The sequence below is a fragment of the Esox lucius genome, chromosome 11 (genome assembly GCF_011004845.1).
Source record: "Esox lucius isolate fEsoLuc1 chromosome 11, fEsoLuc1.pri, whole genome shotgun sequence".
Classification (NCBI taxonomy): domain Eukaryota; kingdom Metazoa; phylum Chordata; class Actinopteri; order Esociformes; family Esocidae; genus Esox; species Esox lucius.
In genome coordinates, this window is record NC_047579.1 from 50,591,187 (window position 1) to 50,616,133 (window position 24,947).

Genomic DNA, 24,947 nt, shown 5'->3' on the forward strand with positions numbered 1-24,947 from the left:
CCGTAACCTTTGATTTTACTTTAGATTACATTTGATATTACTCTAGATTACATTTGATATTACTTCAGATTACATTTGATTTTACTTTAGATTACATTTGATATTACTTTAGATTACATTTTCTTATATCGACAGTGAAGAGAAGAGAAGCACATTCACATCGACAGTAAAGACATTCACATGTTGAAGGCTTTAGGATTAGAAGTTATTGAATCCAATAATGAATAACATACCTCTTGCATTCATTCAAAAGTTATGCAATATGCAAATACAGCTTTACACCCTATACTGCTAAAACCCCACCCACGTTGTTTGGCACATAAATGCCTTGTGCCAAATCAGTATTTTCATATGTTTAAAGAAACGTTAAGTGAATAAAAATGTTCTGGTGTTTACCATCCAAGCATGGTGTCACATTTCCATTGGAATTCTGTTGCTAAAGAATCTGTAACATAATTTTATATTAAAGAAAGTGTAAACACCAAATAACACTACACACAACATACTAAACATTTGTATATTTAATATGAAAATCTAATCTGCATGACCAATCCATTTTTATATATGTATATGTATATACCAATGCTGAGCATATCCCAGGCTTTGACACAGAAAATATGGTATTGTTTGTTGTTGTTTTGCCAAAATAGTGGAACATTATTTCAATGTAATCATAGTCTCTACTCGTACAGCATCCATGTTCTGCATGGCCTGACTGCTGTTATCCCCTTGGATGGGCTGCCTCAGTCACAGAGGACACATACATTCACTGTTACAAATGCATTGCTCACTGAGGGAAAAGGCCGGTTGCATTGAGAAAAAGGGTTTCCACTCTTTTAGATAAGGGGTCTTTTTTTGTTTTTTGCCATACAGCCCTGTAGAGACCAAGGCCTAAACGTAACACGACGGCGTTGTCCAAATGGTCAAACTCACAAAATCTACAAAAAAACAAATGTCCGACTAACTTCAACAAAAGTCATGTTCTCAGCCTCAGGTCAAAGTACTGGAGAGGTGTGGAACTGCAAATCTGCCAGCAATCCGCACACAAAGGCGTCATTCTTCTGCTACAGACTTGTGTTACAAAACCCTGGGCCCACCTGGGCACTTAGCCCTGCGTGTACACACAGCTGTAGCCACAGTCCGTCTCCTGGTGGCGGTGCAGGTCCATCCTGCGCTGGAAACCGCACTTGCAGCGGCGGCAGCTGAAGGGGCGGTAGTTGGTGTGCTTGCGGCTGTGTGTGATGAGGTTGGAGCTCTGGCTGAAGGCCTTGCCACACACCTGACACACATGGGGCTTCTCACCTGAGGCAGAGAGCAGGACATGACACAGGCCCGGTAAAGACACGGTGAGACCAACACATGTGTGCAGCGAAGACTCCTGACTGGATCTGGCTTCTCTAAAGCCACCAAACTCAACATGACCATGATCTAAACATTAGTTTTTAAAATGTAGACATTAGGCATTCAGATATGACAGCACTGGCATTTGGAATACAAGAGGAAACGTGAAAATAAGCGTTCTCCAGTCCACTTCTCGCCAGGAGAATTGGAACCGTATGTCTTCTACATTTTCAGATTGAAACGTCACTGTTTTCTTTACCATCATCCTCTTTGGTGTGTTTAACTCGCGTGAAAAAGGGCCTCATTATCATAATCACAGCATTCTTTGTTGCATGTTTATTTTTACTATGGTTTGTTATAATATCTAAGTTCCATTGTGCGCAGTGATTGATTCATTGATTTATTATCTTATGTCATTCAATGTTAAATAAAGATAAATAAAAAGTATTCTAAACCCATCCAAATGATAAGGATTTCAACTGATTTCTCCCATACTGAGATAGTTGTTCCAATTTAGAACCTGAGGGCAGGTATTTGGTTATATAACAATAAAATTGTCGGATCTCTGTCCTCCTTTGGGTTGGCTGGCATCCTTGTCAATTAATAAACTGACAATGTGAATTATGTAGGTTGACCAAAACACAATGTCCCAGATCACAATATTGAGGACAGAAAGGCAATAACTAAACTTCTTATAAAATATATGGTAGTTGGTCATAAAGAGTTTACTTTTTATTTAAGCACCTTCACTTGTTGAAGGCTTTAGGATTAGAAGTTATTGAATCCAATAATGAATAAAATACCTCTTGCATTCATTCGAAAGTTATGCAATATGCAAACACAGCTTTACACCCTATACTGCTAAAACCCCACCCACGTTGTTTGGCACATAAATGCCTTGTGCCAAATCAATATTTTCATATGTTTAAAGAAACGTTAAGTGAATAAAAAATGTTCTGGTGTTTACCATCCAAGCACTGTCACATTTCCATTGGAATTCTAAATGCTTGAAATGACAATTTGCCTACAGAAAGGTGTGTAGTTGTGTGTACAGATCCTAAACTCGTGACAGTGTATGTAAGCGGACAGAACATGTTTGTGTGTCTGTGTAGTGTGCTCTCCGCCACCTGTGTGTATGAAGGTGTGTTTCTTCATGTCAGACTTCTGGTGGAACCTCTTCCCACAGTACTGGCAGGGGTAGGGCCGCGTGTCTGAGTGGATGAGGAGGTGAGTGGAGAGGGTGGAGGAGCGCTTGAACACCTTCCCACACACCTTACAGCCAAAGCTACGCTCCTGGAACACAGACAATCACATCGTTTGACGCCGTTAAGGTTTAGGTTTATTTTGATTTTGGCCTTCTCCCTTATATACTGTGGTTCGTGTAGGGAAGCTGAGGGATCTCAACCAATGGACTTGTGCCAGATTTACCTTTGGTCTTCCATACATGCCCAGAGCTTGTTTGAACCCTGGGGTGTTTTCTGATGTGGCCAATGGGACTGTATTCATGTTGACATGTAACTTGCTTAAATGATTCTTCAGTCCAACTCCTGTGGCCAAGACCTGAGAAAAAGACGATGCTAAGAGTAACAGCTTATATTCCAAAAGATATCAGCCATTTTTGACAGAATAAGTTCTGAGATCCTTTCATTTGCTATTGTCTATTTTTGTTATTTTATTACATTCAAACACATTTTTACCCTATTTTTGTGATGTCCAATTTGTGATGGCCTTGCCTTGCTGTGACCGCTTAGCAGGAGCAAGGGAGTCAAAGATGTATCTAAAGATTAACATTTTGCCAAGCTGTTTTTGCTTCTTATCAGAATGCTTGCTTAACCAGAACACCTTCACTGGAACACATGCTGGAGGTGCACAACTGAGATTGCAGGCACCCATCCTACCACAAAAAAACGCTAAAACATGACAACATCCATCAGTCCAACATCCATTGGAGCAATTTCTGCAGCGGCCACTCTTGGGCCCCTGGGCACTGTCAGTATGATGAGACCCGGACTGGAACTTTTGGACCCCTGGGCACTGTCAGTATGATGAGACCCGGACTGGAACTCTTGGACCCCTGGGCACTGTCAGTATGATGAGACCCGGACTGGAACTCTTGGACCCCTGGGCACTATCAGTATGAATAGACCCAGACTGGAACTCTTGGACCCCTGGGCACTATCAGTATGAATAGACCCGGACTGGAACTCTTGGACTACTGTGCCACTTAGGGACCCACAGAGCACAGAAGTCCAATTCCCACCCTTCTACAGGTCACAAAGTTCAGACAGATTCTTCTTTATTCAGTTTTTTTCATGTGTGCAGTATTTTGCGTGGCAAGACCACAAGCCTTTGATCAACATACCCATTATGGCAGATCTTTTCTGTGATCTTGACCCTGGCTCATTCTTCTTACCTTGTCACACAGAGGGCACTGGTGAGCAGAGTTGAGGTCTATATGCTGCCTATGGCTCAGTAGGACATAGACCAGTCTCTCCAGTTCTCTCTCTCTGGCAAGTCCATGGGGGCAGTGTGGAGTCCAAAGCAGGGCTGACTCAAGAGGTTCCATACCACTGTTTCTTTCTGAGGGACGGGCAACATACCAACATATTGAGGTTGTAATAAATCCCCATATTTGATTAAGATACCTAGGACAATAACATTTGGAACATTTCATGTGGAGTGGGAACCCTTAAATATGTACACATTTCTTATGTAGGTGTAACAGCCAAACTCAGGAAGATGAGTAGGTACAGTAAGTACCTGCAGACAAGCTGGTCCAAGGATTCACAGATGAGGTTCTGTTTGGTCTGGTTGCCACTGGATCCCACTGAGGGCAAGTGTGGTTCACAGTTTCTTTGAAATCTGACCCTGAGCATGCTGTGTCTTGATCACCTTGAAAGGGGCTCTGATGTGGGGACCACACTTCCTGCCACCCCACTTCCTGGTGATGTATATGGGGCTGTGGCTGGTCAGAATGTTCTTTTCGGTAACCTTTAGCAAAGCAAGCAGGATGAGACCCTGGTCTCTTACTCTTGACCAGGAAGGAGCGAGGCATGACAGAGCCAGGCCAGAGGAAGGTGGAGAGTGTGAGAAAGACACCTACAGAACAGGGACAAGAGACCGTGTCACGGGAAAGTCATTAACAACCTAATGGGTATTAAGAGTTTTTCTTCAATGAAAAACCACAACCAAATAGTGATATATGACATTTAATATGCAATAAGTTTGCAGTAATAAATATCATTACTATACAGTGCTATATATTTAATATTATGTTATTTTATGTTCTTTTAATTCGACCTCTTCAATGATAAAGACATATTCATCCACAGAATGATTCAACCAACGTGAACTTTAGTTAAATGTAATGTATGTATAAATAAATGTTATTGTAAGAGATAGAACATTTTGGAGACATCATGTTTTGATAACATTAACGTTCATTAATAATTGTTCCATGTAATGTGCCATTACATGTCATTAACCTAAAATCAAACTTATATTTAACGAGTATTGTTATGACATACAGTTTTTAAATTTGAGAAAATGTAACACATTGCACTTATAACCAGCTACCAGCTGAATATCCCTTATTGTCCTATGTAAATGTTAAACACTGACAAACACCTGTTGAAAAATATTCAGTTAAAATGTTGAAGCGTGTGGTTTGGGTTACAAATGCAGCACGACCACCTGCTAACTGTTTTAATGTTGTTGTTTGTTCAGAAGTAGGTCCTTAACTAAGGACTCCAAAATATTTTGCGATGTAAAGCAATTTAAATGAAATCTCACAATCTGTTGTGATAAATGAGTCACACAAAATGAAATGTACGTTTGTCTAAATAAGACATAATCCCAGATGTTACTCAATCATCAATCAAATACTACACAAACAATTCATGGAATGTAAAAAATTATACAAACGTGTAATCTTTCCTTTGCAATTGTTCTAAAGATCTTACATATTTTACATTATCATCTGAAACCATTGATCCCATAGCTGTATATTAATAAACCAGACCACCTTTTGCTTATAGAATAGCCCAACATTTCCAATTTCATTCAAGGACGATCCTTTTTTTTTTTTAATTCTTTTATTATCATTAAAAAAACATTTAATTGTTTATCCCTGTGCTGAAAGAAGTTAATCTTCAAATTCAATACTAATTGTGCAAAACGTTAAACACAATCAGATTTAATAAAGTTGAAATCTGCTATGTTTCAAATGGAGTACAAGGAATAAATTCTGTAACTTACCACTTGAAGGCACAGTTCAATCTGGAGTGGCTGTTATATCTCTGCTCAGTGACATCCCCTTCCCTCTTGCCCATTAACAAATGGCATGTGAGAATAAGATTTTATAAGATTTGAAAGCAGTTGTTGAACAAATCTTAAGATTGCGGGAAAGCCTACAGAAAAATTTGCTGGCAAACTTTAGTATGTACAGTACCAGAACTAATCCTTTATAGAGGAAACTTACATGATTATCTTAATTCTCAAGAAAAAAAAGCTAAATGCCTTCATACTTGTTCAGATCGGACAATTGAGTTGTAGAATCTATCTTTAAAAATATTGTCAATTTTATGTTATAGAACATGTTTAATAGATTTTAATTTTGTATATATAGCCTTAGCTAATTGTTTTCTTTCTTATTTTGAGAGGAACACAGACTTTGATCAACCAGAACGGAATAAGAACAAATCCTGTCATTTCCATCTTGGCCTGAGATAATGTTCCATGTGCTCCCAGTAGTCCCAAGTCATTTTCATATACCAGTAGCAATGTTGTGACTGAGCCCAGGGAAGGGGCTGCGTGAGTCACTTCACTGTGTTTCAATACTAAAGTCCCACAAGAACAAAATTCTGAAATGTTTTTTCTCGCTATTGAAGGATATTAAAACACAACACTGGAAGGAGAGTGATGGGTGTTTGACAGACAAGCCCCACTCTTTCCCTGTGTCCAGTGTTCATTATACTAATTCCAGTGATATGCATAAGCAATGGTATACAAACACAAACTCTACCACACTAAAATGAGATGAAGGTGACGGAGAAGACACCTAGATGTCTGTTTGAAAACCATGTACAGGACTGAGTAAGACTCAGGGCACCTAGAATGCCACAGGTCAGAAACTCAACAGAAAGTGCACTGACTCCCCCACTGACTCCCCCACTGACTCCCCCACGACCATGAGACTGAATAACACAACAGCCACGCTGGGCCCTGAGAGCAGCACACGGTGGAGCAGAGTGTGCCAATGCCTTGATGTTTTGGAGTGGAGCTCGGCAGAACGCTGTGGTTATTGTGGCAGTGGGGCTGGCAGCCTTCCCCCCAGGTTTTCAGGGAGAGCGGGCAAGGGGGGTGGGGGGCGCGGCGGGGAGCAGGGTGCCGAGGCGGCACGGTGGGATCGGTGGGTTTGCATCTCGTCTCTGACGGGGTGGTTCTGGTTCAGGGTCTTCTCTCTCAACATCCGTCCCTCTGCTGGTTAGCCGGTCTTTCTAGGAACCAGAATCTCGGGGGTCTGAGGTTGGGGGGGGTATGGGGTTGGGGGGGTATGGCTTGGGGTTGGCATTTAAAGGTACTTTTCTTTGTCTTCATAAACTCAACTGTTTTGCTTTTTGCACTGTGAGGTGTGCTCTTGCATTCATGAATGCTCCTTGCTTTGAGCTCAATTGAAGTAATCTGCTTGTATGAGGCTTTATGAACCCAGCATCAAGGGGTAGCAAATGTAGCAAAAGGTGAGTATGCAAACACATTGCTCCCAGGTCTAAATGCAGTCATGTGCTGGGTAGGGGAGTTGGGCCAGAGGAAAGGGGCCCAGCCCAATGTCATTTACTGCTGTGGTTTTAACACATCAACCAGATACAGCCTGATGCTCTGCCAATAACACAAACATTTGCATATACATTCAAGTCCGTTTTTATGCATCTGCAACAAGGCAAACACATAGATCTGACACGCGGCGTCATATACAGATGGCTACACACACAAATACAAGGCACAGGCATAAAAAGAGTAAAACATGCCAGTAAAAGTATCCAAACATGGATGTTGAATTGCAATAAGAAACCTGCAAAACCAGATCATTGAATCAATATGTAGCAGATAACACCGAGGCGTTTTAACACTTGCAAATTCACTCCGCACTGGGCACCCACAGGGGGAAATGATGACATTGGAAACGCCCTTTGTAGATACATTAGCTGAAAGGAGTCCACATCTACCTCACAAATCAGACACTACCACAATGAGACACAAACAACAACAAAGGACAGAAGAGAAAATACAGACAGGTGGAATTGAATGGAGATGTCTGGAGGGATTCTGTCAGTAGGTGTCGGTCATGGCTGGTCTGGGGCATCTCTGTAGATGTGGGTGGCTTTGGTAGGTTGTGGTTTTAGTCAGGGGATTTGGGATACAAGTGGTGGCACTTTCTCACGGTCCACCTCGTCTTTTTCTCTGTCACCAGCAGCATTATTTCCACCCACCAAATGCACACGTATTTCCCCTCTTTCTCTCTTTACCACGTAGAAAAAAGGGTACGAAGGTAAATGATAGGGCAGGACTTTTTCAGTCCCACAAAGTCTGTGTGGAGAACAAAAAGAAGACAATATTTAGAAGTGGTTATCTCAGGTCTCCTGACCGTGGTGACTACTGGACATTCTTTACATTCCTGTTAATATTTTTCTTTTGCTCCAAATCATTCTTAAAGGCTCGGTGGAAATTGGATGTGCAAGACCTTGGAAATGATAGTATCCAGTGCAGCTACCTCCAAGTCCACCACATTACAATCAAATACCCTGTTATCACCTTAGCACAATTCATGCTCTAATTTTAAAGCAGATCAAATGTCACTCTGAGATGGAGGTGGAGGATGTGACCTTCCGCCTTTATCCAATCTTAACAAGTTATTACATTCTGAGATGGATATCAGTCACAGTGATAGAAAGGCATGTTGATCATGTCACAGGGCCAGGATGTTGAAGTTCAGTAATCTGGACCCAAAAGTAATGTTAAGAGATCAGAAAATAACAAATGTTCTGCCTTGTTTTGCTGTATTCAAATCTGTAATGGAGGGATGAGTCAACGCATTTACATTCAAGCACAAATACACACACTCTCACAAACACACACACACTCACAAACAAACACACTCTCACAAACAAACACACTCTCACAAACAAACACACTCTCACAAACACACACTCTCATAAACAGACACACTTTCACAAACAAACACACTCTCACAAACAAACACACTCTCACAAACACACACACTCTCACAAACACCCACACTTTTCACAAACACACACACTTTCACAAACAAACACACTCTCACAAACACACACGGGGTGGACGTGTGAAGACTCTATCACATACACCACACCCAGAGCACCAGACTCACTGACTATAGCCTGCAGATCAAATATACACACTGCAGCTAATACAGACTTTAAATTACATAAGCATCAAATGCATCAACAGCTGGCTGTCATAGACATAAAATATGTACAACAGAAATATCAAGAATGAAAATGGTACATTCAACTACTATACCTAATGTAAAATATGTAAGGATGTAATACAGAATTGTTAGTGAGATATGGTATTGTAAATTGTTTTGTAACACTATTGGCCTCCATGATCCCCACTATATACATTTTGGGGTCTAGATCATGGACTAAAGGGTAAAGGTGAATTTGACCTGAATTTAAATGCCCTGAATTAAACCTGCCTTTGAGATATGTGGCAGAAGAAGAAACTTCCTCTGTATTTTCACAGCAGCGATTCACAGGCAGGCTTGAGATTTTCTCTCTCAAGTGTTGACACCTGGCTTTCACATATGCTATGGTTCCTGTTAAAGCAAGACAGCAGTCAGTGAAACCATCCAGTATCAGCTAATGCTTTTCCAACTAGACTCAGCCCACTCTACACCATTCCCACATTCCCACTCCACACCATTAAAATCAATCAAAATATATTGGAAATCACATCCACCTGAAATGCATGTCAAAGTGGTTGACAAAACAAATAAAGGTAGACAAATAAACAACAATGAGACCATACAAAAGTAGACTGTTATAAAAAAACTTTGAGAGAACAATGCAGTCAAATAAAACAATTGAAATATGATGAATGCCAATAAAAACATTTGGACCTTTGGAAAAACTAAATGGTCAGTACCAGAGATTCTGAGGGACCAACAGTATGCAAACAGTATGTTATGTGGATCTTGGGTGCAGAGCCAGACAATTGCTTTAAAAATCAGTAAAGCAATTTTAAAATGTTCCAATGATGAAACTTAAAAAATTGTGTTGTAGGTTTTCTTTTTGTTCTTGTTAAACTCTTTTAGACAGATTAAAGGGAGGCAATCTGTCAAGACCAACATAAAATTATTATTATTATTTAATTAATTTAATTACAAGAAGTTGTGGTTCCTGTTTTTATGGTTATTGTCACTGATTATTTAGAAAATTCAAGAATGTGCGAAGGCCGTGCTTGAAATGGTGCAGTGAACTCCAAACATGTTTTGCGGGTGAAAAACAGTTTCTACTATATTGCACAATATTATCTATTCCTTTTTTTGCTTGTTAGTATACCACAGGGTAACTGGTTTGGGACATTACTAATTTCCGCTTTTACTAATTACCATCCACTGAACTTGAATGATGCCAGTGTGCCTATATATTATTTTGCACAATGGTTATCAAAACTGTTAATAATATAAAACAGGAAATGACAAATGTTCATTATGGAAATGTTTTGCTGAGCCACCTTTCCAGAGAGCAGACCTATTGCACCCCCGATAGTTATGTTCATACTACACTATGCTACACAGGATGTATAACTTTATGCTGCATTAAAAAAAGCTCCCCTCCCCTGTTGCTTGGAAAATTGTGCTTAACCTTTCACATTAAATTGTACTGACCAGTTATGAAAAGCTGAAACGTAAATATTTTTGTTTATTGGTGTTTTCACATAAACACCAATAAACACCAGCGTCCAGGTGGGCTACGCACCTCAGCAAACAAAAGGTAGGAGGGGTGTTCAACAACAGGGACAAAACATCAACAAAAGTACTTGCCATGGAAAACTACCAAAAAGCCCTAGTACAAGGTAAGGACTAGTTGGAGCACTCAACAAAACAGGCAGGGAATTCATCTCTGTGTTGATATTTTAATCCATGATAGTGTCTGAATACAAGTGACTGACGTTTCGACACCCAGCTGACGTCTGCCTCAGCATTGTATATGTACAGCTATTTATTACCTGGTGGCGTAATGAGACAATGCATTGAATCAAAGTCTACATATATAACAATATACAAAATATATACAATCATGCATACAAAAACATATCACTGCAGACAAAAAACAAACAAGAAAACACATTCAACATTCACACAGTTCAAACTTCAGTTGAACACAATGTAAAATCATCATTTAGTCCCCTGGGGTTGAAAATTATTGCCAAAATGTCTCCCGTTCTTTCAATACAATGTCACCTCCCCCTTTTTGAAATGTGGACGAGTTCTATAGCCACAAATCGCAAAGAGGAAGAAGAGTTGTATTTGGCTTCCATGCAGAGACGCGCAACAGCATATTCTGTTTTTGTTTGCGAATAGCAGCTTTGTGTTCTGCAATGTGTATAATTGTGCAATGCATCAAGCCTGGACACAGTTGCCTAAACCCAGGTCATCTGATTCAGCCCCATCACACTTCTTATTGGTCAAAGCGCCCTTACACAATTCTGTGGTAGCCATGCTAGTTGAATAAATTAGCAGCAAAGCACCCACATACCATCAAACCCCTCCTTCATGCTTCATGGTAGGAACCACACAGGCAGAGATCTTCCGTTCACCCACTCTGCATCTTGCAAATTCATGGCGGTTGGAACCAAAATCTCAAATCTGGACAGATTTCCACCAGTCTAATATCAATTTCTTGGGTTTCTTGGTCCAAGCAAGACTTCTTATTATTGGTTTCCTTGAGTAATGGTTTCTTTACAGCAATCTGACCACAAAGGTGTGGTTCATGCAGTTTCCTCTGAACAGTTGATAATGAGATGTGTCTTTTTGAACTCCATGAAGCATTTACTTGGGCTGCAATCCGAAGTGCAGTTAAGGTCGATTTTTGATGCTGGTAACTCCAATCAACGTATCCTCTGCAGCAGATGTAACTCTGGGTCTTCCTTTCCTGTGGCGGTCCTCATGCCAGTTTCATCATATCACTTGATGGTTTTTGCGACTCCACTTGAAGAAACTTTCAAAGGTCTTGCAATTTAACAGATTGCAATGAAGTAATGATGGACTGTCGTTTCTCTTTGCTTATTTGCGCTCTTCTTTCCATGGACTACTTAAGAGACATCATTGTGTGAATACTATCAAAGCGACAAAAAATCTGTAATACAAATAAACACGACAGATCATCAAAAAGCCCTTTTTTCAAACCTCTAAGCACCTTTCACACAAGATCAAACACTGGTGTGTCATCTAGAAAGACATGTTCACATTCATACATACATCAATCAATCAAATGTTTTTATAAAGCCCTTTTTACATCAGCAGTTGTCACAAAGGGCTTTTACAAAACACTTTAGTGCTGAATTACAGTGGCTAGGAAAAACTCCCTAAGAAAGGAATTTAGGAAGAAACCTAGAGAGGACCCAGGCTCAGAGGGGTGACCAGTCCTCTTCGGCTGTGCTGGGTGAACAAATTAATAAATGCATGTGGGCTGAGTCTAGAGTTTATTTAAATTTAGACCAGGTCAGAAGCATGACCAGATGGACAAGGACAGGGACAACACGTGGAGGGGGGAGGTGTCAGCACAGCTGAAATCGTCAGGTATCATCTTGATCTGCAACACAACCAGGAGGACTTTGGACTGGGACAGAAATGGGTCTTTCAAGCCAGGTACTCCCCAGGTGTTGGCCAGGACCTCATGTCCTCCTAAGTTTAAAACAAGAGGAGACTTGGAAAATTCAGAAAATGCATTCCTCATATCAACAAGGATTTATATTGGTGAAGGAGAACTTAGTGGAGAAGGAGTACTGACCCTACTCCCCCAGCATAATAATACAGCAGCGTAAGACCTTGGGACTGAGACAGGGGAGTCCGGCGACACTGTGGCCCTACCTGGGGGAGACCCCGGACAGGGCCCAACAGGCAGGAAATCAATCCACCCACATTGCCAAGCATCAACCAAAGGGACACCCACCAACCGCAACCACCCTGAATGAGGGCTAAGACAACAACAAGTCAGTGACTCCGCCCCAGAGAGGCATTGGAGGGAGGTCATCCCAGTGGCGATGAGAGCCCACCTGGCAAGACAGCAAGGGTGGACAGTATCAAGCCTTTCCCGTCACCTTCACTGACTGTAGAAATTATAGGTACAATTAAAAGACCTGCATCTTGCGATCATAGGTTACGTGTAGGTATGTATGGCTGGATCATTTCATCAAGGTAAGTAGGAACGAGTCCATGTATTGATTTATAGGTTAACAATAAAACCTTGAAATCAGCCCTAACCCTAACAGGCAGCCAGTGTAAAGAGGCTAGTACAGGAGTAATGTGTTCACATTTTTTTGTTTTTGTTAGGATTCTAGCAGCCGTGTGCAGCACTAATTGAAGATTATTTATTGATTTGTCAGGGTAACCGGAAAGTAGAGCATTGCAGTAATCTAGTCTAGAAGTAACAAAAGCATGGATTAGTTTTTCTGCATAAATCTTTGATAGAAAGTTTCTGATTTTTGCAATGTTTCGAAGATGAAAATAAGCAACTCTTGAGACATATTATTATATGTTCATCAAAGGAGAGGTCAGGGTCAAGGGTAACGCTGGGGTTTCTTACAGTTTTTTGGGATACGACCATACAGCCGTCGAGGTTCACAGTGAGATCTGCTAACAAAGCTCTTTGTTTCTTGGGTCCTAAAACAAGCATTTCTGTTTGTCTTGAGTTTAAAAGCAAGAAGTTCTCTGTCATCCACTTGCTAATATCTGAAACGCATGCTTCCAAAGTAGCTACATTTGCTGTGTGTCATCATCATAACAGTGAAAGTTGACATTATGATTCAGGATGACATCCTCCAGAGGCAGCATATATAGAGAGAACAATAATGGCCCCAGAACCAAGCCTTGAGGAACACCAAAACATACCTTCGACTTGTCAGAAGATATGCCATCCACACTAACAAACGGATATCTTTCAGCTAAATAAGATTTAAACCAGGCTAGAACATGTCCACTAAGCCCAATATGGGTTTTCAGTCTCTCTAAGAGAAGGGAGTGATCAACAGAGTCAAAAGCAGCACTAAGATCAAGAAGCAACAGGACGGATATGGAACCTTTGTCTCAGGCCATTAGAAGGTCATTTGTTACCTTCATGAGTGCAGTCTCAGTACTATGATGGGGTCTGAAACCGGACTGGAGCATTTGATAAATGTTATTTGTCTTCAGGAAGGCATTCAGTTGTTGGGAAACACATTTTTCTAAGATTTTTGTGAGGAACATGAGGTATACATTTTTTTTTTGAGGAGGGTTAATTTCCGCTATTTTTAGTGATTTTGGTACACATCTTGAGGAAAGGGAGCAATTTATTATGTTCAACATTGGCTGACCTAGCACAGGAAATAGCTCCTTAAGTAATTTGGTTGGAATCAAGTTTAGCTGACAATTTGTGGGTTTAGAACTCATTACAAATTTTGTGAATGTGTGGAGCAATACAGTATCAAAAATTTCAAGTGTCCCCATTGACACCTGGTCAGGGAGGTTCAAGACATTCTTAGGACAACTGAGATTTTGGGGACTATAACTATATAAGGAGGAGTAAGTTTTTTGTTTTCTGGTGGTGATGATCTTTTCATCAAAGTAGTTAATGTATTAATTACAGCTAAAGTGAATACCCACTTAACTTGTTGAGCGTTGCTTTTTTGTTATCTTTGCAACTGTATCGAAGATACATTTTGGATTGTTTTTTGTTGGAGAAATAAGCTGATGGAGCAAATGTGAGGGATTTTCCGTATTGTAGTGTACTGTCTATCCAGGCTAGTCTGAATACTTCCAACTTGGTGGAGCGCCACTTTCGCTCCAATTTTCTGGAGGTTTGCTTAAGTGCTCTAGTATTGTCTGTGTACCAGGGAGCAAGTTTCATGTTGCGTATTTCTTGTTTTTAGTGGTGCAACCGTATCTAAAATATTTCGCAGTGTTGAGTTTAGATCCTCGATTTGATAGTTTGCGGATTTATTTACTCTGTCGTTGATGAGTGAGCTTGTAAGAATATCAAGGAATCGATTTGTAGTCCGAGAATTTATAGTACGGCTTTTGAAACTCGTTGTTTGCGGAGCAAGTGGATTTCTTGTTTTAACGGTCATTGAACTTTTCCATATGAATACTATGAATACTAAAAATGTGAATACTATCTGCCATGACTACAAGGTTAGACAAGATTTCTGGAAACTCATTGAGGAACATTGTGTATGGCCCAGGGGGCCTGTAAATAGTAGCTATGTAAAACGATTTATCGGCCTGGTTAACTTTCATGAGTAAAACTTCAAAAGAATGAAAATCAGTGATGTGTTTGGGAGTAAAATGATATTTACTGTCATTAATATTAGCAACACCCCCTCCTTATTGTGATGCACAGGGGATATGATCACTAGTATAGCCAGGTGAATAACACTGATACACCCCTCAGCCATAACATTATGACCACTGACAGGTGAAGTGAATAACACTGATACACCCATCAGCCATAACATTATGACCACTGACAGGTGAAGTGAATAACACTGATACACCCATCAGCCATAACATGATGACCACTGACAGGTGAAGTGAATAACACTGATACACCCATCAGCCATAACATTATGACCACTGACAGGTGAAGTGAATAACACTGATACACCCATCAGCCATAACATTATGACCACTGACAGGTGAAGTGAATAACACTGATACACCCATCAGCCATAACATTATGACCACTGACAGGTGAAGTGAATAACACTGATACATCCATCAGCCATAACATTATGACCACTGACAGGTGGAGTGAATAACACTGACAATCTCGTTATCATGGCACCTGTCAGTGGGTGGGATATATTAGGCAGCAAGTAAACATTCTGTCCTCAAAGTTGTTGTGTTAGAAGCAGGAAAAATGGGCAGGTGTAAGGAACAATAGCTACATTACAAATGGGTTTGAAGTTTTGTATTTGAAAAAAAACATTTGAAAAATCAACCACATACTTATGAAAATAGCATCAAAGCAATTTAGAAACACTGTAAAAAGGTTACTCCACCCAGTTTAGATTTGAGAAGACGCTAAAAGATTGTCTAGGAACCATTTATTTTTGTAGCTTTGCCAAATCACCCACATTCATAACGTGACCTTTTTTTTCCACTTTCATCATCAATCCTTGCTTTATAGCAATGACCCCTAGTGGATATGGCACGACAATGCATCTTCATATGCTTCTTTTCATGTCTTACAATATCATGTATGTGCATTAAACCAACACAGATTCTGAAACAAAATGAGAAATTGTATATATTTTTAACTAGAAGTGTGGAAAACAAGCCACACAAACACACACTTTGGGAATGGGGTGGAAAACAGATCTGTCTCACCCAGAATGCCTGTAGCTTGTGAGCACGGAGACAGCTTTGATATAAAGTACCAGTCAAACGTTTGGACACACCTACTCATTGAAGGGTAATTTTTCATTTTTACTATTTTCCACATTGTAGAATAATGATGAAGACATCAAAATTATATGATAACACATGAAATCGTGTAGTAACCAAAAGAGTGTCAAATAAATCTAAATACATTAACATCGATTCTCCAAAGTAGCCACCCTTTGCCTGAGAGAGTGACATTGCCTATTACAACAAACTAATCATGTAAAATCACTAAACTGGTGAATCCTACCAGTCTTACTCCCAACCATAAGCTGGGATCCCAATTGAGTTTCCACGAAAATGTAAATAGTTAGTTGTTTGGGCCCCCTAACAGCCTGAGGCCCTAAGCAACCAATTATGTAGCATGGTGCTGGATCTGCATTGTGTTTCCAGGCCTACTATTTAACCAAGCTAAGCAACTAAATGAGTCCAAAAGCTCATTTACATCTGTATAGCTTCAATCAGCCAAGAAGAGGCTAAAAGTCTTTGGCTGGAGCAATGCCTTCAAAACAACTTGGAATTGGGAATTCTGAAATCTCTTATTTTCAACGTCAAAGCTTAATTAATGAGAATTTCAAAACTACTGGAAACTTGCCACTCAGAAATCCTTGGCCTAAGTTGTAATTCATTTCAAGATTACTGGAAAATACGAGCGGCAACTGGAAAATTGTTTTAACGGTCTCCAACATGATTGTGCAAGCCAGAATCTCCAGAATCATCCAAAAGCTCAGACATTTTGACTACAGTCAAACTTGTTCTTTCCAAGTTCAGCAGTAGTCATAAAATAAGGTGACCAGATGTCTGAAATTGAAACTGGGGACATTTACAGTTTGGCGGTCAAGATATCATTAAAGTATCTGATGTTATTATCTATGAAATAAAAAAGGGGGACAATTGTGTTTTATTGTATTTAGTCCAACAGGCACATTGTGATGGACAGAGAAAACAACAATATTGCAGAAACACCACAGACAAGTCTGAACTGTCCAATCTGAACAGCTATTCAGTAGTCCTGGTTGTCTGGGCAGAATAAGAGCAGAAAAGAACATGAGCAAAATTGAAAAACAGAGACAATAGACATTTTCTTCTACTGCAATCTTTCTTCCTTCCTCTCCACTCTCTAACAGAAAATATTCTCCTAATGTTATCCATGAAGATTTCTAAACATAATTTCACAATACATATTATGTCAAATCATTACAATTGTAATCTGCAAATAAATATGACCATATTTTCAAAATAGCCTGTCCACTGCATGTGTGTTGCATATGTGAACGTTTTTTTTTAACAATAGACAGTAGCTAGCTAACCTCTACATAGCTAACGTTAGCTAGGAAAACCTATTTTAAACCTTATAGTGCAATATCATCTATCAATTTAATAATAATAAATTGTGACATTTTAACAGCACTAGCTAGTATTTAAAACGATTGAAACCTGTCTCGAAAAGACGTTTGTGGTGATGTTGTGGATTCACTTGAGTTTCCCACAGCAGTTTTCTCTAGAAGAGTGAATGAAGTTACTTCAGCGAGCAGCCCCCTCTGTTGGCCAAAAAGAAGCACAGCGCGATTGAGACCACAACCGGTGGGCTCTGCTGCCCGTTCTTTTTTGCCACGTAAAACATTATTTCACTTTGCGGTCTATTTTTTTTTTTTTTTGCGGGGACATTTCCAGGCGGAGACATGCAACCAAAAACGGGGACTGTTCCCGGAAAACGGAGACGTCTGGTCACTCTATCATAAAAGCACCTCTAGGCTCTGGGGAATTAGATTTTAACATGCTTTTTCGTCATGACAACCGTTAAAGAGGTAGAACCTCGTGCGTGCAACCAATGTGCTGCGACGCTCCGACACTCAACATCATTCACCCGCCCCAATAGAAAAGTTTGTAATGAAGTTTTATTCTAGAGCGAACCGGACCGCACCGGACTAGTCAACCCATAGAGGTGCAGCGCGCAGTGTTGCATATTCAGTGTTTTTTTTTTTTTTTTGAGCAACATACAGCAATGAAAGCCATTGGATTAACGTGATTTGATTGTAGGTAAGTTTTTAATTATTGTTCCATTTTCCGGTTTAACAACTCATCGGAAAAGGCTGCGGTTTAAATTTGAATAACTTAAAAAGAACCAAAGAGTATTCTATAGTCAGCTGTCATACATACAAGTAGCCTAGATTGAGACTCTATCTCGCATAACCAGGGCATAGGCTACCGCTCGAGATGTAGGTAGGCTGCATGCAATAGGCAAGTGGGGTAAACAGTAGCGTAATCTATGCCAAATGGTTAATCGTGACAGGTGTTACTTTTGGCCAGTAGAGCTGCCCTTTACCTGAAAACGGCTTTAACTATGAGGATACCAATGTTTGTACTTCAGTATTTCCAATATACACTACCGTTCAGAAGTTTTGTGCATTAATATACAACCCCGCTTCCAAAAAAGCTGGGACGCTGTGTAAAAAAGCAGGGGCAACAAAAGCCTGGAAAAGTTAACGTAATGCTAAGAAATACCTGGTGGAACATCTCACAACTAATTAGGTTAATTGGCAACAGGTCAGTAACATGATTGGGTATAAAAAGAGCATCCCAGAGAGGATGAGTCTTTCAGAAGTAAAGAAGGGGAGGGTATCTTCGGACGCTGGGTAAAACCTTTTTTCGAAACAGGGTTGTACATAGGCCCATTGTCACCAAGCATCAGTCCTGTGTTCCAGTGGCACATTGTATTTACAATAATCATTTTAAAAGGCTATGTGATCATTAGAAAACCCTTTTGCAGTTATGTTAGCACAGCTGAAAAATTTGCTGATTTTAACAAGCAATAAAATCGGTTTTCTGTAGACTAGTTGAGTATCTGGAGCATCAGCAATTGTCGATTCGATTAAAGGCTCATAATGTCCAGAAACAAATAACTTTCTTCTGAAACTCATCAGTCTTTTCTTGTTCCTAGAAATGAAAGTTATTCCATGTGAGAAACTGCCAAAAAACTGAATATCTTGTGCAACGCTGTGCAGTACTCCCTTCACAGAATAGTGCAATCTGTCTCTAACCAGAATACCAAGAGGAGTGAGAGGTCAAATACATTGAGTATCTAGTTTGAGAAACAGATGCCTTATAGGTCCTCAACTAGCAGCTTCATTAAATAGTACCTGCAAAAATACCAGTCTCAACATCAACAGTGAAGAAGCAACTCTGGGATACTGGCCTTCTAGGCATAGCTGCAAAGAAAAAGCCATATCTCTGACTGGCCAATAATATAAAAACGATTAAGATGGGCAAAAGGAAACATACAATGGACAGAGGAAGATTGGAACAGAAGTTTCAGGTGTTCAGATCACAAAGAACCTTTGTGAGATGCAGACCAAATGAAAAGATACTGGAGGAGTGTTTGACCCCATCTGTCAAGCATGGTGGAGGCAATGTGATGGTCTGGGGGTGCTTTGGTCGTTGTGAAGTGGGGGATTTGAACAGGGTAAAAGGAAACTTGAAGAAGGAAGGCAATCACTCCATTTAGCAATGCCATGCCATTCCCTGTGGACGGCACTTGATTGGAGACAATTTCCTCCAACAACAGGACAATGACCTAATGTGCAACTCAAAACTATGCAATAACTATTTGGGGAAGAAGCAGTCAGCTGGTAATTTGTCTACTATATAATGGAGTGACCAGTACAGTCAATGGATCTCACTGTTATTGAGCTGTTGTGGGAGCAGCTTGTGGGATCAGGTGGTATCTGTTCAGATTACCTCCACAAATTGACAACTAGAATTCAAAGGTCTGCAAGCCTGTATTTGCTGCAAATGGAGTATTCTTAAATAACCTTGTCAATTACTGTTTCCTATTCATTTTTCTATATTTCCTATTAAAACTCATTTCACATTTCTAAGTGACCCCTAACCTTTGAATGGTAGTGTACTGTATATAGTACCAAACGATCTATATAGGTTAAAATCAAAATATTGAGAACGCTTTTTCCCAAATTTGGGATCGGCCGCCGGTTAATTCCTCTGATAAAAGCTATACGAATCTTATAAAACAAATCAAGAACTTAAAAGAATAATATATATTTTATTATAAAGATCATCCCATTGCATGTATTACCTATAGGCCAAATATTTTAACATCATTCATATTAATCAGTAATAATGTAAAAATGAATGTATAATAATACAATAGTGTGTGTAGTTCACTGATTGTTTGTGCAGAGTTGAATTAGTAATGCCTAGAAATATGAACAGAAAACCGACGTTTATTATGTATTAATGATTTCATGGAATTTGTCATAACAACTGACTCACATATTTTTCATAATATATCTTTCCTCATATTTGCATGTATAGTAATTTTTGAATATTTTTGTTGTTTGCCAAATACATTTTGGAGTTTTAAATTCTATTAAACTGCAGTAAATAGTAATATCACATGTTAGGGTAATTTACATGGCAGGTTAGACGAACTAACGTAGCAGGATATAGAATAGTTTATGTGGCAGGTTAAGAGAACTAACATAAAAAGTAGTCTGTCTGTTTGAACTGAACATTTTTATGAGAATTTCCTGAACAGGTCATCATTTAACCTGCTGGATTCTCTGTTCTTATGCTGCTCTTTTCTTATTTCTCCATCGACATGCTTTTCAGATTGCCTAAGCAATCTTTTAGTCTGATACTCAACCGATATAAACTTTTTTGTCAGTGAAAGCGGATGGACCTTTCTCATGTCCTGGCTGCTGTCCAGCAACATATAAGGCTCCCATTGTGATAGCACTGGTAACCACGGATACAGATGAAATCAACATCCTGGTGAGGTCACAGCCTCAGACTTTCAGTGGTTGCTGATTTGTTGATATTTAATTGTGTCTAGAATAAAGAATGCTGTCTGATGTCATAACCACTGGAAACAGTAAGGGTGTGATCCCATGGTGAGATCCAGTGGTGAAGCTGCATGTATGGCTCAACACACACCCCACTCTCCCTTACCAATTGCTGCCTAATATGTGGCGGTCTGTGCCACAGGGCTGGTGAAAACCAGGAGCCAAAACGTTCTCCCTTTCAGTTAAATCAACAACAACACCCTACCCTTTGAATAGATTACGCAAATAGCTATGAAGCGTATTATCTTTTAGCAGGGTAGGGTAAGCACTTAGTAAGAAATCCACACCACTTAAAAACAATGGAACTAAAACAGGACACCAGTCTTACAAATGATTACTTCTCCTGTAGTGTTTTTCCTTCTTGTGTTTCCTTTCTGATTATTGTGTGTTTCCTACAGTTCAATCTTCCACACCGATGTTTCCTACATGTTGGGTTGGGTCTCACTGGAGAGTTGCTGCTGATTTCTTTAAGGTTTGAATCTGGTCTGGATCTTGACCCATGACATTCTAGTGTTGAGGACAGCAGAAACTATAATTACCATTTTGTTAGCCGGCCATTCATCCAACATAAGCCATGTTCACCCTGTCAGAGCTGGCCTCTCTGAGTGAGCACCAGGCCAGCTCCAAGCTGCTAAAACCCTGGTGGGAGGTCTTCATGGAGTATCTGGTGGTGCTGATGCTCATGGTATCTGTGCTGTCCGGCACACTGCTGCTCTCTCGAGACCAGGTGGTTTGTCTCCCCCTGGACCTCCCCATCACCCAGACGAACCATAGCGAGGGTGGGCCAATCCATCGACCCCAGCCCCAGGCCAAGCCATTTCCACCACCAGACAGCCCCTGGGTCCCTGCTAGGGGCAGACGCACACATCTGGACTATCAGCAGTACATCTACATCAGCCAGGTGTGCTACCACGAGGCCCTGCCCTGGTACTCTCGTTTTTTCCCATACGTGGCCCTGCTCCAGTCACTGGTGATGATGGCCAGTGGCTGCTTCTGGTTCCACTTCCCGCTCACCTCTGCTCGCATTGAGCACTTCCTGGCCATCCTGGCCAAGTGCTGTGAGTCACCCTGGACCTCCCGAGCTCTGTCGCACGCCGCCCGCCAGGAGGAGGTAGAGGGGGACACCGGCCCCCAAAAGTTCCAAACGCCTCCTTCACCTCAGGCGTCATCAGCCTCAGTACCCCGCAACCGCCAGTCTAGCATGGACTCGGGCACGGACAGCCCACTTCTGGGGAGATTGGATGACATGTCCACCGCCGCTCCTCCCTCGCCCTGCCCCTCGATGCCCTTCCGGAGCTCCTCCCTGTCCTCAGTGTCGCCGACCCGGGGATGCGTTCTGCCCTCTAAACCCTCTGGGGTGCTGGACAGTTCCCAGCGGGTTGCCAGTTTGGACCGGAGTGACGGTGAACAGGCCAGGGCACTGTTCGAGAGGGTACGCCGCTTCCGCTCCCACTGTGAGAACTCCGATGTGATCTACAAGGTCAGCGGAGGTTTACGTCTACACCGCTCGGCTCTTTCTATTTCATGTTGCCTGTCTACATCACCTCTCCTCCACATAACCTGTTCCCTCCTCTCTCCTGCCGTAGGTGTACTTGGCCCAGACCCTGTTTAAGCTGCTGCTGGCGGTGCTAATAGTGAGCTACACCACTCCTCTGATGGGCTCCATCTCCTTGATCCACACCTGCCTTCCCCAGGCCCATGCCCTGACTGGTTATAGTGCCTTTGAGTGTACCCATGCCCTGGCCTCGGTCCTTCACAAGCTACTGCTGGCCTATGTCAGCCTGGTGGGGCTGTTTGGCCTGCTGAGCCTCTACGCCCTCAGCTGGATACTCCACAGGTCTGGATAGTAATGGTTGGCTAGCTGGTTACCACATCTGCTGTATCGACGCTGTGGCCAAATGTCTTCTCTCTGTGTTCTCCGCATTTTTATCCTCACTGCTTTTCTCAGAAAAGACTGTCAGAAAGAATATGTTAAAACGGCCCAGCGATGGCCTAAAACTGCCACACACTCACAGTTCTAGCGAAATTCTTTTTTGAGTAATTGCTCTTTAGCAGTCTTTTATTTGTAATTTCTTTCTTATTTTAATTGTTACCTAGAACTGATTTGATATTGCGATCAGAACAGCTGCATTTTAACTTTTAATTGTTCTTTGTTGTCATCTGACTGTTATTTGCATTTTAAATTCTGCTTTGACTTGCTCTGCTCTAAAGTATATTACACTGTTAATACCTTTGCTGTTAACTATCCAGTGCTCTGTGGATTTCCATCCCTTAAGCTGCCTGCGCCAGTACTCCTTCAACAAACTAAGGGAGCTGGGCTCCATGAGGGACGTCCCGGATCTGTGTAATGACCTGGCCTTCCTGCTGCACATGGCTGACCAGTATGACCCCCTGCTAGCCCAGCGCCTCTCTGTCTTCCTGTCACCCGTCAGTGAGACCTGCCTGCTGGAGGAGAGCCTGGAGAGGCGATGGGGTGCCGAGAGACTGCACTCCATGACCACGGTTGACCCCGAGGGACGGCCTCTGCTGCAGCTGGTGGCCCTGCCCCGCCTGCCTCCCGCCCTCTTTACCCTCAGCCAGCTGGTGGTGCTCAAGCTGGAGCTCATCACAGATGCCAAGCTCCCCGCACAGGTGGCCAACATGACCTCACTCAGGTTCGCCATATACCGTACCACAGTAAAACAAGCACGTTTTGAAAACGATGTACATGCTGTATAAATGCACTTCATGCGCTCGATGTGGTACGCTCGATGTGTTCTTCGTAACGGACTTCATCCGCTTCATGTTCCCCAACAGGGAGCTTCATTTGTACCACTGCACAGCAGCTCTAGAGCCTGGTGCCCTGATGGTTCTGCAGGAGCGTCTGGAGGTCCTGCACCTCACCTTCACTCAGGCTGCCGAGATCCCCGGCTGGGTGTACTCTCTCCGCGGCCTGCAGGAGCTGCACCTGTCCGGCCGAATGGGATGTGAGAGTGGGGTGGGCCGTAGCTGGGCCCTGGGGAGCCTCCGGCAGCTCCGCCACCTCCGGATGCTGGTGCTTAGGGGCATGCTACAGCGTGTGCCAGGGGAGCTGGGGGAGGTGGCGGGGAGCCTGGTGAGGCTGGAGATTCATAACGAGGGCTCCAGGCTGCTAGTTCTGACAGGGCTTCGGCGCGTGGCGGGTCTGACTGAGCTGCGGCTACAGGGCTGCCACCTGGAGCGTATACCCTCCGCCCTGCTGGCCCTCACCAGTCTGCGCACCCTGGACCTGCAAAACAACAGCCTGCGCACCCTGGAGGAGCTACTGGGGCTGGCCCACCTACGCCGGCTCTCCTGCCTACGGCTGGCTCACAACCGCATTCTGTCTCTACCGGCCAGTGTTGGAGCGCTGCGTGCTCTGGAGCTCCTCGACCTGGGTTACAACCAGCTCCAGAGTCTGCCCCTGGCCCTGTTCAACCTCCACGGCCTACATCGCCTCTTACTGGCCGGCAACTTGCTGGAGGAGCTACCGGCAGAGATAGGGGCGCTGAGATCTCTCACCGAACTGGACCTGAGTGGGAACAGGCTGGAGAGCCTCCCACCGGAGCTCTTCAGTCACTGCCTGGAGCTGCGGAGCCTCAATGTATCCCATAATTCCCTGGGTTCCCTGCCTCCAGGACTGAGAAATCTATGCCAGCTGTCTCGGCTGGACGTACGCAGCAACAGTCTGGAGGATCTGCCCATTGAGCTGGGCTGCTGCTCAGGACTGCATGGAAAAGGTCTGCTAGTGGAGGACTGGCTGCTCCACTCACTGCCACGCCATGTGAGGGAGTTCCTAACCCAGCCTGGATCTCCCACAAGCAAGTCCACAGCTTCAAACTCCCGTCCAGACTCAGATAGCTTCCCCTACTTCTCTACTACCCAGTGGAGCTTCTCCTCTGCTCCAGAGTCCCGGATATAGAACTGAAGATGAACATTGTTTAACGACACATGTTTAACGATCAGCCATAACTTTATGACCACTGACAGGTGAAGTGAATAACACTGATACACCCATCAGCCATAACATTATGACCACTGACAGGTGAAGTGAATAACACTGA

The 24,947-nt window shown here is 42.2% G+C and overlaps 2 protein-coding genes across 5 annotated transcripts; one reads left to right on the plus strand and one right to left on the minus strand.

Annotated features, from left to right (window-relative positions):
- Window positions 1-591: 591 nt before the first annotated feature.
- LOC105028357 (zinc finger protein Gfi-1b) lies at window positions 592-5,811 on the minus strand. 2 transcript variants are annotated; one of them, XM_010901038.3, is made up of 6 exons: window positions 5,599-5,811; window positions 4,102-4,440; window positions 3,755-3,921; window positions 2,770-2,901; window positions 2,469-2,634; window positions 592-1,302 (listed from the first exon to the last, which is right to left on the minus strand). In XM_010901038.3, the coding sequence occupies exons 2-6, from the start codon at window positions 4,394-4,396 to the stop codon at window positions 1,106-1,108; spliced, it is 957 nt and encodes a 318-aa protein (XP_010899340.1). In that variant the 5' UTR covers window positions 4,397-4,440; window positions 5,599-5,811; the 3' UTR covers window positions 592-1,105. The 2 variants fall into 2 exon arrangements, with proteins under 2 accessions (XP_010899340.1, XP_012991472.1); XM_013136018.2 differs by lacking the exon at window positions 5,599-5,811 and having other exon boundaries at window positions 4,102-4,549.
- Window positions 5,812-17,476: 11,665 nt separating this feature from the next.
- On the plus strand, window positions 17,477-24,916 carry si:ch211-106h11.1 (volume-regulated anion channel subunit LRRC8D). Of its 3 annotated transcripts, XM_010901037.5 has the most exons (6): window positions 17,477-18,060; window positions 20,709-20,815; window positions 21,285-22,366; window positions 22,473-22,723; window positions 23,163-23,540; window positions 23,683-24,916. In XM_010901037.5, the coding sequence occupies exons 3-6, from the start codon at window positions 21,461-21,463 to the stop codon at window positions 24,803-24,805; spliced, it is 2,658 nt and encodes an 885-aa protein (XP_010899339.2). In that variant the 5' UTR covers window positions 17,477-18,060; window positions 20,709-20,815; window positions 21,285-21,460; the 3' UTR covers window positions 24,806-24,916. The 3 variants fall into 3 exon arrangements, with proteins under 3 accessions (XP_010899339.2, XP_010899337.2, XP_010899338.2); XM_010901035.5 differs by lacking the exon at window positions 20,709-20,815 and having other exon boundaries at window positions 17,477-18,064; XM_010901036.5 differs by lacking the exon at window positions 20,709-20,815.
- Window positions 24,917-24,947: the final 31 nt, after the last annotated feature.

Excerpts from the sequence above, each read along its gene's own strand:
- si:ch211-106h11.1 (XM_010901035.5), top strand. The coding sequence starts at position 21,461 with ATGTTCACCCTGTCAGAGCTGGCCTCTCTGAGTGAGCACCAGGCCAGC. Across the intron at positions 22,367-22,472 it reads ACTCCGATGTGATCTACAAG|GTGTACTTGGCCCAGACCCT; the intron begins GTCAGCGGAGGT and ends CTCCTGCCGTAG. Across the intron at positions 23,541-23,682 it reads GCCAACATGACCTCACTCAG|GGAGCTTCATTTGTACCACT; the intron begins GTTCGCCATATA and ends GTTCCCCAACAG.
- LOC105028357 (XM_010901038.3), bottom strand. The coding sequence starts at position 4,396 with ATGCCTCGCTCCTTCCTGGTCAAGAGTAAGAGACCAGGGTCTCATCCT. Across the intron at positions 3,922-4,101 it reads TTGGACCAGCTTGTCTGCAG|AAAGAAACAGTGGTATGGAA; the intron begins GTACTTACTGTA and ends CCCGTCCCTCAG. Across the intron at positions 1,303-2,468 it reads ACACACCTTCATACACACAG|GTGAGAAGCCCCATGTGTGT; the intron begins GTGGCGGAGAGC and ends TCTCTGCCTCAG.